We start from the raw sequence: 14,861 nt of genomic DNA, 5'->3' as shown, positions 1-14,861 counted from the left end.
CTGACTCAAAGTCATCCCCTGGAATCAGGATGGGCGGAAGGGTTTAAAAGGGGCAGCCCATGCGGTGAAGCTACTTTTCACAGGGATCAGGCTGAGGCAGAAGCAGGGAACAGAGGACTTCAGCGAATCTCAGAATGGATCCATGTGGAATCAGGATAGTGAGAATGGAGAGGGTTGGGGAGGGTTGATTCCCCCTTCCCTTGGTCCAGATAGGGTGAGGCAGGCAGAGGAGAGTAGTTTCAGAAAGTGAAGGGACTGGGGAGTTAACGAGCAAGGAAGCCTGGAGTTGGATCTGCCCCGGGTATAGAGACAAGAAGGGGGAGGAGAGTGGTCCCCTCTTGTAGCAACCGTGCTGTGGGTAGAGGTGTAAGGGATCGGGTTCAGGTTATTCCTGCTGTGGGCAGGAGACAGCAGGGGGGAATTTCGCTTCTCCCTCCATATTGGTCTTGCCAGGGCAGGGGGTGGGAGGGAATCAAACTGCTCAGGGGAGAGAGAATGGGGCTGTGGGGGGCCAGTGGTGAGGGTCAAGATCCTCACAACAACAGCAAGGGGCTGGTGGAGCTTGGGTTAGCGTGTTTGATTACCAAATGCAGCCCCCTAGACTGATGGAAGAGGGGGCTCTATATGAAGCAAACACCCACACAAGTGAGCTGGCTGTTTTTGCTGGTGGGACAGTCAGCAGGGATTTGATACAAACGGTCAGGGTGATTGTGTCTGAGGTTGTTTCTGCAGCATTACAGGGCATACAAAGTGTAAGGGGTCCCTCAGAGCCAGGACGTTCGATTCAGGAGATGATGGAGATGCTGAGGGCTGGGGTGAGTTGAATTAACAGACAGAGGTTCCTAATTGCAGTGGTGTTTTGGATCTCCATTGGGCGGAGGCCACAGGGACAGGTGGTACAGGTGGGCCTCTTCCCCACAATGTGCAACAGAGAATTGTGGGGGCCTCCAGCATAGGCAGTGCATTATATGGGCCTGTGGTACTCGTGCTCCACCAATATTCAGGAATGTGGGCCCGACTACACCAATATCTCTGTGCTGCTGGGAGGCCGACCGTGGAGCCTCTAGTGGTGCTTGGCCATGCAGGGGCAGAGTGCAGTGTCCCCCAGAACCCAGCCTGGCTGTTCTGCCCCCCTCCCTGGACACACTCACAGCGGCTGGCCAGGGGCTGCTCAGTCAATGGCCCCCCACCCAAGCAGCATGGCAGCCGCTCCCCCCTTCTGGCCCCGTCACTTCCCTCTCCCCTCTCCCACATGGGCCCAGCGCCCTGGCCAGGAGCCGCTTCTGACCCAAGCAGCATGGCGGCCACCCGCTCCTCTCTCCCACGTGGGCCTGGCCAGCGCCTCCTCCCCCTCTCCCCCACAGGGATTTACAAGGCAGGGGTAGGGGGTGGGCCTTGTACCTGTTCTGGGCACTACCAAAAATTATACAAACTTGGGGCCCATGACCTCCAGGGGTGCCATTTAGGAGGGGCAAGAGGGGCTCCTGCCCCATCTGAGTTTTGTACAGGAGGTCTGATCGAAGTGCATGTCCTAGCCCCAGGCAGAACTTTTAACTGCAGCACAGCCTGAGTGTGGAATGTGAGTTCTCCAGAGGAAAGGTGCTGCTCCCAGCTTATGCCCCTGGGGCAGGAAGTCCATATTTTGTTTATAACAAAGGCAGGGTGATTAAGCCCTAGTCTACACTTACCTTCAAATTCGGGAGCAGTTGACAGGAGTTCTGCAAGCTACGCAGAGTAGCTTGCATAACTTTCATCGAGATTGTAACTCCTCTTGTACGCGGCATCATCACTGTGCTGCACCACTGGGGGTGGTTTTAACACCTCGACTTCCGGATGGATTGAGCGGGTCTTCACTGACTGCTCAATCGATCTGGATAAATCAATCTGACGGTGGCGAATTTGCCACCGTCAGTGAAGACGTACCCAAAGATAAGAAAAGAATGATGATTAAATTAAGGATTTGGAAGTAGTTAAATGAACCTGTGAAAAAGGAATCCCTCTGTGGGGATGGGGAAAGGTGTTGAAGAGAGAATGCAGACGACTCAGAAGAAATACAGTCAAGCCCTCTGAGCCAAGGTTACATTCAGAAAAGAGGGAGATGTGGGGGATAGGTGAAAAGAAGGGACCAAAATCAAGGGAAGGGATAGAAGTGGTGTAAGTTCCCACTCTGCCTATGGTACTTATGTGGCCCTATCGCTGTAGTATCTGAGTGCCTCACAATGTCTAACCTATTTCTCCTCACAGACCCCTGAGGTAGAGCAGTGCTGTTATCCCCATTGTACAGATAGAGCATTGAGGCACAGAGAGACTAGGGTCAGATTTTCAAAAGAATTTAGGCATTTGGGAAGGATGTCATGGTTGATAGCATGAAAAACAGCACAGAGGTCAGGAAGGATAAAGAAAGAGAGAGAATGAGAGTCAAATGAGAGGAGATCATTTAACTCCCAAAGGGTGGCAAGTTCTGCCCCATGCTGGGCTGTTGAGAAATGGCTGCTGTGCAATTTTACATTTTAACTGAAAACCATTTTTTGTTCTGAGTTTTTGTTCTGAGTTTGAGAAAAGGAAGGAATGAGAAAGTGTGGTATGAGTATCAGGTGTGTTAATGCCTCAAATTCTTAGAGTTTCAGCTGTATCCAGGCCAATTCCAGAACAAGGAACAGAAATTGCATCCACAGAATCCATAAAGTCGATGGTTAATGTCATGATTTGTATTATTCAATGGGTACCATTTGTGTGCTCAGCACTGTTCAGAATATGTCAGAAAACATAGTCCCTGAGTCAATGCATATAAAATGTGTAGTCCTGGATAAGATGGCTCAGATATTTAAGTATGAAGTGTATAGTTATTGAGCACATATTAATATCTATGAGTGGAAGCGCTGATGACAATAGAAGTTTTACCAGATTAAGGATTGGAAGATTTGATTCTCCAATTTTTTTTCAAAAAGAAGAGCTACCCAGAGCTCCTGTGCCTGTTTACTTTCCTTTCCTGCCTGCAGTGGCCCTGATATACCCCAGAAGACTCAATTTTTTCTCAGCTTTAAAATGTGGAATTTTCTTGGTGTTTGGTTTAAATATTCTCCTGTGAGAGAACTGCAATTCAATCATTGTAGTGATAGATCATATTCTGGACCCTCTCAAGAGGTGATGTAGCAGGCGGGTCGAACCTGTGAATCAGGAAATTCCAAAATGCCTCACGGAACTTTCACAACCGTTACCCATTTGCGCTTGTACCTAACAGGGACAATTTGGCCCTACAGTTATGCTTTTTGATTATAGAATGTTGTATACCGTTTTATAATCAGTATAAAATCTATACAATGTGTGCTGGGTCTAAAGTGAAATGTAACACTTTATTTTAATCAGTAAGAAAATTTAGAAAACAACTCACCCAATTGGCCTTGAAACCACAAGCTCCACTTGTGGCTCAGGCTTGGATTCTAAAATGATGTTGTATACCTCCTCAAACGTGGCTCCTTGCAATAGCCTTCCATTCCATTCTAACACTTCATCGCCTGCAATTGCAGTAATAATAATCGTCTTAGAAAGGAAAAGCTAATTCTATGAACTGCACTGGTAGTGACACCTCACTACTCTACTACAAGCTTTCTGAATTGTACAGTCCATACCGTAGAACAAGTCTAGTGTTTTAAATATAAGAAAGACCTGGAGAACTAAAAGCTTTCCACACTTCAGCTTTGTTTGGATAAATACCAGCAAAATATTAACATTACAACTAAGACAACTACTGCCTACTAAAACTAACACAGTTATTGACCGGATACAGCATTGTAGATGTGGGTTGTTTTGCGTTTTTTTAAGGTCAAGTGCTTTTTTGAAAAAAAATGTGAGAGTTGACAGAGTCTGTAAAAGTGGCAACATGGATAATCTAGTGACTGAATGTAGGACTTGGTTTGAACTTTCAAATATATCAGCTGCACTGCTGCAGCTCACCACATTTAGTGTACACGATTACTTCAAATTAAACTTTTAAGAACTTATTATCTTGCTTATTGTCTCCTGTACAGTAGCTCAGCTGTTCATTTCTAAAGCAGATACATACCTGGTCTAAGATGCCCCACTGTATCAGCTAAACTTCCTTTTTTTACTTTTGTGATAAATGCACACAGGCGACCAGTTTCAGTCATCTTTCCTCCTACAACCTGTTTGGAAGAGGAAGGGTTTTCACAGAAATAATCATTAAAAATAATTCTGAGACTTTATGGCAATATAAACAAAATTATTAGTTGATTTAGGTGAGGTAGATACTGATATACATATAAGAAAAACTAAACCCCTTAGAGTACTGTCAGTGACTGGCTCAGTTGACATATACTCTGCATAGTTAACTGGTTTAAAGATAATGCAATACAAATACAGAATTTTAAAGCTTATAAACTGTATGGTTCATATAAACAGAACAAATTTATAGTCTCACAGCACTGTAACTGCTAAAAAAAACCCCAAACATTTAATGTACCAGTGGCTAGACTGCTTATATCAATAAAAATATATCCTCACAACTGTAATTTTTAAGGGAAAAAATCTTAGTGCATACTGTTCTACCTACATGCATACAGATCAGATTGGTATTACAGGGTTTTAGATGCAGGTATTGAGAGAGACTATATTTCTTAATTTGTAGCTGGCAGGCACAAAATTAATTGCTATTAATTGAAGATGAAATCATTTAGTTACAAAAAGAAGCAATTTTGTAAGGTCTATTTTATACTATGTTTCTCTTCCAGGGGAAATATCATAAATTTTGACTATCACTAAAAGAAAGTAAGTTTCCAGATATTTAATATTTTTATCAAACTTTCTACCAGCCTCAGTAAAAATATCTTTCAACAGTAAATGACTATTTTTACCACACAGTTTTATGAAAAAAACTACCCACCATTCTTTTAATGCCTTATTTGGGGAAAAATATAATATTCTCTACTGTTGACTCTTTTTATTTTATTTTCTTTGGCTGTAAAGCGGAGCAGCTTGATGAATCTATGAAAATGTTCATTTAATCTATTTTAAAGTGATGTGAACTTTTAATTGCATAACAATAGGATTTGTGCTTTAGCACTATTTGCTTCTTGTATTATTTCCCTTTAATACAAACCTCTAACTTTAGGGTACAAGTAATTTGCAAAATGATATTACTAAGCAGAGGAGTTTATTCAAAGGGATTAATTAATTAATTAAATCTAATCTGGTTCATTACATTTATTAAAAATACTTGTCATGTTAAGGATTTCTCTCTGCATGAAGACCAGGCACATTGACTTTACTATGTATCTCTGAGAATCAGGAAACACTGTATCATACAGTATAATCATCTAATTCTATACCTTAGATTTCTTAGCAGTTTTTATGCAGGAATAAAATTACAATATCAAATCTGCTTTAAGGTTAGTTTTAACAGTTTAAAGAAACAACCTGACAAAATTAAAATCTATGACAGGCAAAATCGTTTAAAACAATTTTTCAGAAGCAGTATACTGTCGTTAAAACAATAGTAATTCTTGAGCTCAAAGTGCTGATGTATTCCACAAAGCCAACAGTTCATCAGTATAACAGAATGCAAAGTATTTAAACATAATTATCAACAGTGATATTATATCCCCTTGTCTTGAGTTTTCTGATTCCTTAAACACTGAAATACATATCAAAGCAATGACTCAAGCTTCCATCTTCACTGACCTTGTCCTCTCACAATGTAACCATTTTTCAATTAAATAAAAATTCCAAAAAAATTCTAAAGCAGATTAATATAGCTCATAATGATTTGTGCTGACATAATCCCTATTTACAGTATCCCGTACTTACAGACTAAGCTGTTCACTTAAATTGAAGCCAGTACTATGTTAAATGAAGAATATTGGATTAATCAAACTTGTCGGCAATTTCCCATAAATAAAGAAGTTCAAACCACATTTACAGGCTTGTTTGCATTTGTTTTTATAAAATTGTATTCATTCTTATTCTTGTCCTAGTATTCTATTAGAATCACAAACCATTACCTCCAAATCCACAAGATACACATGAAATGAGATAAAATAAAAACATGAGATACAGATATGTAAGTTATGAGCTGGCAGATATGTACTAGACATCAAACCATAATAAAGCTGAAAACATATTGCTTAGCAATCATATACAATAAATAAATACAAACTAAACCAAAACTTGGTTTATTTAAAAAATAATAGTCCATAAACGCAATACAAAACGATACAGTACAATCAGGAACAAAGTTCCAATGCTCTTCTAGTATACATTTTATTAAGCACATCTAAGACCTTGAAAAGTAATAATTTTGATAACTGAAGATAAAATGTCGTTATACTGTATTTCTGAGTGTAATGGCAACATTTAAAATAATGTTTTCTTGCATATTAAATTAGTTTACTGAACTTTAAATGTGATTACTTAATTTTAGCTAACAAAGTAATAAATATTTTCAAAATTGTCCATTACTAACCTTCAATCCAAGCACTGCTCCTGAGTCTCTAGGCACGCTTCCATCTTTTAGTCGTTTATTTAACAAAATCCGTCCAATCAGCCGGTCTCCATCTTTGGATGGCTGCCATGTCACAGGATGCTATGATATAGTATTAGTAGAAAATATAGTGAGCATTCTTTTGCAGAAAAAAATCTCAGTACTATTTTTCATTTCCAGATACGTTTACAATTTTTAAAAGCAGTATGATTACACCATTTTTAGTTTCATAGAATTATAGAAATAAGACCTGGAAAAGACCTATTAGGTCATTTATTCTATCCCTGTCTTTTTAAAGACTGAATAAAATCTCTACCTCACAAATGTATTCCGACATCCAATTTATGAATATTTATAACTATCTTTATACGTAACATGTTGTTTAGAGTGTTGTTTTAGCTCTATTAGTCCAAAGATATGAGATATGCAAGGTGGGTGAGATAATATCTTTTATTCAACTAACTTCTGTTGGTGGAAGGGATAAGCTTTCGAGCTTCACACACCTCTTCTTTAGATCTGGAGAAGGTAACTAGAGTGTCCAAGCTAAATGTAAAGTGGGACAGATTGTTAAGCATAAGGGGTTCACACATGATATTGGAGACTACTTAAAATGAAGTGCGCAATTAATACCTCTTCAGCCACAGGACAATGGAGGGCTAGTTTGCAGCAGGTGTGTCACAAGTTGTTGTAATGGGAGAAACAACCAGGGTCATACTTGATGAGGATCCATCCTGAATGAAAACTTTCCCCAATCCCTTCTTCTATCATTCAGATAACATCCTAACCCAGTGGTGGGCAACCTGCAGCCCAAGGGTCGCATGTGGCCCATTAGGCTTCTGAGAGCGGTCCATGAGACATTTTGTTAAAATTTGCTCACAAGCATGAAAGAATCATACAAGAATTGTTTTGACAATTTGTCAAATTTTTGGCAATTAAGTATTTTTGTAATTTTTATGTTATATTATTGTAATTTTCAATAACTCATTATGATATATTTTATATATATATATTATATATTAAATGTATTTAAGCTTATTTGTTGGTCACGGTTAGTGCACATGCCCAATTTCAATCTTGCGGCCCACTGAGATAAAGGAGGGCCACTCATGCAGTCCACTCACTAGCCTATGTTGCCTATTACTGTCCTAACCTCATCAAAAGAAGAAAGCTCCCCATAGACCAGGACACACCAGCTCAAAACAGCACAAGACCCTGCCAAAACAATACATACAAAATCCACAGACACATATCCACTGCTACAATGATCAACACCATCGGCAACACACCTTTTAAAATCCATGTCTTGTACACATACCTATCATAATATGTGGTGCACCTCATTCTGTGCATCAAATGCTCCAACAACTATGTGGATGAAATCAGACAACCATTACGCTATCAAATGAACTCACACAGGGAAATGATAAAAGACAAAAGCACTATCATCTGTGGATCAACACTTTTCTCAAAGAAATCACTCCATATATGTCCTCTTAGTCCTCATTCTCCAAGGAAACCTGCATAACACTTTCATAAGGCAAGCCTGGGAACTTAAATTCATAACTCTGCTGGACACTAAAAACCAGGGAGTTAACAGAGACTCTGGTGTTATGGCCCCTTACAACAACTTGCAACGCACATTGCTGCCTACTAACCCTCTTTTGTCCTACAAGTGCAGAGGTGTTAATTGCCCACTTCATTTAAAGTGGTCTCCTACAACTTGTCTGAACCCCTTTTGCTTAACAATCTGTGTCACCTTGTATTTAGTTTGGACACTGTAGTTTTGTTCTCCAGACCTGAAGAAAAGCGGCATGAAGCTCGGAAGCTTGTCCCTTCCACCAACAGAAGTTGGTCCAATAAAAGATATTACCTCACCCACCTTGTTTCTTTTGTGCAGAATATATAGAAAGGTACAGATATTTAAATATGAATGTTATATGTGATCATTACACTTGAGTTGTAACAAAAATGGATGTTGAAGTCTAACATAGTAATCCTGATGCTGAATAGGAAATAGAACTCAAAACTGAAACCTGATATATTGAGGTTCAGACTTGCTCTCTTTTCCACCATTCTAATCATCTCAGTTTTCCTCTCTGTGAGTATGTAAGGCCTTTCAGATATCTTTACATTCTCTCAGTGCTCCAGAAATAACAAAAAGACAAATTAGATTTAAAGGTATAGTATAGTAACTCCACTTTCTGATGTAGTATTTCTTGAAATAACATTAGCAGCTCTAACAGTTCATATATATTAAATATATTCAGCACAATTACGTTTGAATATTCCATCGTCTCAGTACAGTGTGTGCATACATGTGTATGTACACACATACATATTATTACTGTGTATTATTATAATGTGCTGAGTAATCTAATAATCTAAATAATTTTATGATTTATTTGGTGTAATCATAGCACTTTTTTACAACTTACACTAATTTCATGCTCCTCTCCATGCAAAATTAGCAGGCACAGGACACCTCCCGTCCCATTACATCTAATAACTCTAAAAAAATTTATCACAATCCCCACCAAATGAAAGGCAAACTAACAAATATCAAAGCAGATGACAAAGACTCTAATACTACACAATATTGCACAAAAATGGCATGACAACAAAACAAAAGAACAAACATGACAGTGAAAGGGAAAAAAGAAAAACAACTTTTCTGTGCAAATGGATCAATTTTTCTCCCTTTTTTACCTGGGATTTAAACTATTAATTTAATTTTAGCCCCAGGAGCATGTATGCAGGAAATCAAATAAGCCAATCCAACAGAATCCTCGTTATTAACTACTTTGTAGTTGAACGTAACATCACCAAATACTACCATGCAACCATAAGACCAAACATTCCATTGTGCCTTAATAATTTTTTTTCTTATGCTACCAAATAGGAAAAGTGACAAAGCAAGCAGGAATTTTTGGTTTTGTTTTTCTTTTCTGCACCTTAAGAAATGCTACATTGTCTCTAAAAACACCCTGTCTTTTTCTTAAATGCACTGTTTTAATGAGTGACAGAGAGCAAACGAAGACCAAATGAGCAGTTTAAAATGCAGGCTGCACAATCTCAGTACCTTCTCGCTATGGCTATGCTCCTCATTTAGAGTTGTGCTACTACACGTATCTACCCCAGAGTCTTTAATCTGAGGCTCAGACCATTCCAAGTCCTCTTCCAAAGAGTGGCCGCCAAAGCACACCATTTTCTTTTGTCTCTCAGACAAGATGTTAGAATCCGACAAAACTGCCTGCTCACTAGTTTTTCTTTTTCCCCTTTGACTGTCCCCTACAAGTGTGGGATAAAAAAAAAGGGATACAAAAAAGAAAACATGCAAAGGTGTAAATAAAACAAAGGAAAAGTGAAATGATAAAATAAACTGATTTGTAAGGCTCCACATGTCTCACCAAAGACATTGGGGATGCCTCACTGCTATGCCAAGACGTATGGTCCACCCAGTTGTAATCCATGTCTCCTGTGAGAATCAGACAGACAAGATAGTGCAAGTAAAGGAAAAGCAAAAGAAAGGACAGACACAGATATAATAAATTTTAAAAAGATTGTGGTTATCCTGACTGATTCATAACCTCTGTCTGTAGCACTTGCTACAATGTTTTCAAGATAAATTTGAGACTCCAAAATGATGGAATAGGTGGAATGTGGAAAACAGTGTGTGAGTGTGTATGTATATAGACATTCAATATATGTAAAATATAAAAAGTAAGTGATTCAATGCCATTAACAGTTCTTTGATGTTCTTATGAAAATACCTACAAATATCACAAAAAGATGCAACAACCTATTGTGTATACATTAAAAACTTTCTGGACACCAAAGACATTAAGTGTAACTTATATCACCTTTGTTAGTATGATCTAAAAATGGGTTTGTCTTTTTGGAAGGGCCTTCTTGCCTTTTTATATCAAAATAATTATTTTTCTCTAGCAGCTATACCAAAACATCTAAACAGTACAATACTATATCTCACTGTATTGTAATGATCTTCAGAATGTTGAAACACCTGTCATGAGATAATATATCATTAAGAAAAATTAAAGGTACAAAATACTCTTAAAATTAACTAATATTAATTTTACATAAAATTAATAGAAAAAATTAATATTCTTGAATTAATACAGGAAAATTATTGTTATTGTACTGTTATCTCAAAACATGGAATCAATGGACTGTATTTTGAAACATTACAATCTTAGAAAATATTTTCATACAATATAAATGTAATTTTTTTACCAGAAAGGTGACTTCTTAGATAAACTGAGAGATACTTCTGAACAGTTGTTCCAAAAGATTAGTGCTGTTGTCAATAAAAATGTGTGATAATACATGACTATGTGCTATATAAATATTTCCCCTTTATCTAGATTCTGTAAATTGTAGAGTATACCTAAGTCTTTTGGCCTTATAATGTTTTCCTTTTACTTTAGAACCGTAAATGTCATGTTACTATATGTGCGAATTTTTATCTTAATTTTCTTATTCAGGGCCAAATCCTGCCTCCTGCATCGAACTGCAAGTGTAAGGTCCACTAGGCAACAGAACCCATGTGATTCTAGAATCCATGGCACAGGCCTCTGAGAGACCTCACCTGTATCTGTTTTGTACCTCAGACGATTGCTCTGTGGGGGCTCAATGCATGCTATTGAAACTGCAGAGAAGTTTGGGGCAGTTCACGTCAGGGAACAGGGAAGAGTATGACTAGATATCGCTCTGATCCACTGACCAAAATGCCTTATTCATTGTTTTGCAGGGTGATAGGGTTTAACCCTCAGTGGGGCTATTATTAGCTGAGATTCCAAAGGCCTTACGCTCAACTCAGTGGCATTTCTCTGTCTATAACATGAAAACTTTTGAAGAATGCATCCAGTCAATCCCAAAATTTCAGGGAATGCTATAGGCATCAATGGTCAAAACCCTATTGATTTTGGTGAAAATCAGAAAACCAAAAGCGGGAAAATGGGAGACAATGGAGCTTTGGAAAAGCAAAAGCCCCCAGCACACTGCAGTTGTCTGTGGATCAAAGAACTGGTAGATAGTACCCATTATGCCTTCCAGCATAATAATACCAGTGCTCATCTCTGCTTATCCTACCAAAACATATTGACATATTGAATGACTTCTCTCCCAGACAGAAGGAAGAATAATGGTGGGGGAAAAGAGGAAGAGGAGCATAGGGGGCACACAACCCATGAAATGTACAGAGAGAATGGGGAAGCCTGGTATGGGGGGAAATAGGGAACACTCAGAACCTCCGCCCATGGTGGGAGAATGGGGGATGCTGCAACGGGTGGAAGATGCAAAGGGGGCACATAGAATCTTGGGTGGGGGAGAGGAATAAAGGATCCTGGTATGGAGGACATAGGGAAAAGAGGAAAATAGGGTTGCAAACAGTCCCTGGCATGGGGTGGAGAATGGAATACCCTGGTATACAAGGGAATGGGGGAGGGGTGCAAACAGAACGCATGGTAAGGAGATTGGAGGAGACTGGTATGGGGGAAAGGATGGAATGGGAGCCATGGGAGAAAGGGGGAATAGGAGTGCATATCACCACTGGCTTTGGGGAGCAATGAGGGATCCTGGTATGCAGGAGGAAGGAATGGGGAAGACAGAGCCCTTGTGATAGAGGGGAATGGAGGACATGGGGAGAAATGGAAATGGAGGTGCACACAGTGCAGCTGGTTTGGGGAGAGAATGGGGGAACCTGTTATAAGAGAATGGGGGTACACTAAGACTGTCGGCAGGTAAAATATTGCAGGAACTGGCAGAGAATCCTTGAAAAGGAGGGAATGGGAGTCTGGCATGCAGGGAGTTTGTATAGTGAAATGGAGGAATGCAAGGAGCATCTGGCATGTGCAACAAGCTCTGGCTGGCACAAGCTATGAAACGTGCGACCCCCCCAGTACACAATAAGCACTGCATGAAAAACAGAAAGCTTGAAATGTATCTACACTCTTCAGTATCAATCCCTTAGCCCTGCAAACATCTTCAATTTTTTTTTAAAAAAATTCTCTTCATGTATACATGAAAATGGCATTGAAATAATATTAAAGATTGGTTTTAAGATCCCAGTGGGACAAAATACAGGGGGAAAATATGAAAATCTCTTTTTAACTCAGCCTAATGGGTATACATAATACAGTCCACATAGTGTATAAGATCCCCCATTACTCTGAGGTGCTCTGGAAAAAAGTCTTAATCAGTTGTACTAGTATTCCTCGTCATATTTATGATCCTCAATGATTCCTGATAATATCTGCTCAGATTATAAATAAAGAAAGTTTTTTTTGGGAGGAGGGGGGATACTTGGAAAGATACTGGCACAAATTATTAAGCAATCAATTTAAACAGAACTTGGAGGATAATAGGGTTATAAGGAATAGCCAACATAGATTTGTTAAGAACAATCATGCCAAACCAATCTAATTTCCTTCTTTGACATGGCTACTGACCTAGCGGATTGGGGGAAGCAGTAGATATGATATATCTTGATTTTAGTAAGGCTTTTGACACAGTCCCAAGTGACATTCTCATAAGCAAACTAGGGAAATGTGGTCTAGATTAAATTACTATAAGGTGAGTACACAACTGCTTGAAAGACCATACTCAAAGAATAGTTTTCAAAGGTTTGCTGCCAAAGTGGGAGTGTGTTTAGTGAGGTGCCTCAGGGGTCAGTACTGGGTCTGGTACTGTTCAATATTTTCATTAATGACTTGGATAATGGAATGAGTATGCTTATGAAATTTGCAGATGACACCAAGCTGGGAGGGATTGCAAGCACTGTGGAGGTCATGGTTAGAATTCAAAATGACCATGACAAATTGGAGAATTGGTCTGAATTTGGCAAGATGAAATTCAATAAAGATAAGCACAAAGCACTTCACTTAGGAAAGAAAAATCAAATGCACAACTACAAAATGGGGAATAATTGGTGAGGTAGTAATACTGCTGAAAAGGATCAGGGGTATATTGGATCACACATTGAATATGTGTCAACAGTGTGACACACCTGATAAAAAAGTTAATGTCATTCTGGGGTATCTTAACAGGAGTGCAGTATGAAATACTTAGGAGGTAACTGTCCCCCTCTACTTGGCACTAGTGAGACCTCAGCTGAAGTACTATGTCCAGTTCTGGGTGCCACACTTTAGGAAAGATGTGGACACATGGGAGAGAGTCCTCAGGAGAGCAATACAAATGATAAAAGGTTTAGAAAATCTGATTTATGAGGAAAGGGTAAAAAAAAAATGAACACATTAAATCTTGAGAAAAGAAGACTCAGGGAGACCTGATAACGGTCTTAAAATATGTAAAAGGTTTATAAAGAGGGCGGTGATTAATTGTTCTCCATGTCCATGGAAGGTAGGACAAGAAATAATGGATTTAATCTGCAGCCAGATTAGATATTAGGAAAAACTATAAGAGTAGTTAAGATCTGGAATAGGCTTCCAAGGGAGATTGTGTAATTCCCATCATTGGAGGTTTTTAAAACCAAGTAGGACAAACATCTGTCATGAATGGTCTAGGTTTACCTGGTCCTGCTACCACATAAGGGACTAGACTTGATAACTTCTCGAGATCCCTTCCAGTCCTACATTTCTATGATTCTATGTTCATGTAAACTAGTTAAGTTTTCAATTACCTAAAAAATTTCCTTTTAACTTATTACCAAATGGGAAAACAGCTAAAACTGTGTCTTAATGGCAAAAAGGAAAAAGGGATTTTCATAAGAGTACCCACTATATCATACAGAAATTATTTTCTGGGTAAACATGTAGGATTTTCTAAAGCATTCACTGTTGGTTTACCTTTGCACCCTCCTGAAGGAGCTTCAATGGGAGCAGAGTTAAGCCATCAGTGACCATTGGAAATTTTCATCCCTACCATATAAATATATATTAGGGTGCTCTATAAATTAATGTTATTTACCTTAATAAATGGCAAAACTCCTTCCTAGCCATATGGTCTGCCTTGTAAATCCCTGTTTAGACATATGTTCAAAAGAGAATTTCATTATGAAACGGATTAATTCTATGACTCTGATGAGGACTTAAGACTTTTTAGTGCATGAACTAAAGGCATAATAAAATACACTCTTTTCTTCAAAGCGATTATTATCTATAGCGATTGTCATCTATATAACTGCTGTGCCCCATATCCAGACTTAGGTCAAATTTTTCTAGTTTAGGTGCCTAAATTTAGACACCTAACTCCAGATAAAACTGGCCTTGTTTTCAAAGGTTCCAAGCACCTGTAACTCTCACTGGCACCAAAGGGAGCTGCAGATACTTGGCACCTCAGAAAACCAGGCCATTTTCATTTAGATGCCTAAACTTAGATTTAGGTACCT

General features: G+C 38.9%; 1 protein-coding gene across 16 annotated transcripts in view; it reads right to left on the bottom strand.

Moving 5' to 3' along the window:
- Window positions 1-14,861, bottom strand: part of RIMS2 (regulating synaptic membrane exocytosis 2) — a 738,692-nt gene that overhangs the window by 287,735 nt on the left and 436,096 nt on the right. For 13 of the 16 annotated variants that reach the window (XM_067537367.1, XM_067537370.1, XM_067537357.1 and 10 more), the window contains exons 3-6: window positions 9,904-9,971; window positions 6,479-6,598; window positions 4,064-4,163; window positions 3,392-3,515 (exon numbers count right to left, since the gene is read on the bottom strand). In XM_067537367.1, the coding sequence (XP_067393468.1) occupies window positions 3,392-3,515; window positions 4,064-4,163; window positions 6,479-6,598; window positions 9,904-9,971 (412 nt within the window). Of the gene's footprint in view, window positions 1-3,391; window positions 3,516-4,063; window positions 4,164-6,478; window positions 6,599-9,575; window positions 9,785-9,903; window positions 9,972-14,861 lie in introns of all 16 variants that reach the window. The other 3 variants (XM_067537355.1, XM_067537362.1, XM_067537363.1) reach the window with 1 other exon arrangement.

The sequence above is a fragment of the Emydura macquarii genome, unplaced genomic scaffold (assembly GCF_026122565.2).
Source record: "Emydura macquarii macquarii isolate MOO-44397 ecotype Brisbane River unplaced genomic scaffold, CSIRO-AGI_Emac_v2 contig_383, whole genome shotgun sequence".
NCBI classification, from domain to species: Eukaryota; Metazoa; Chordata; order Testudines; family Chelidae; genus Emydura; species Emydura macquarii.
This window is presented reverse-complemented; position numbering and strand designations above follow the sequence as displayed.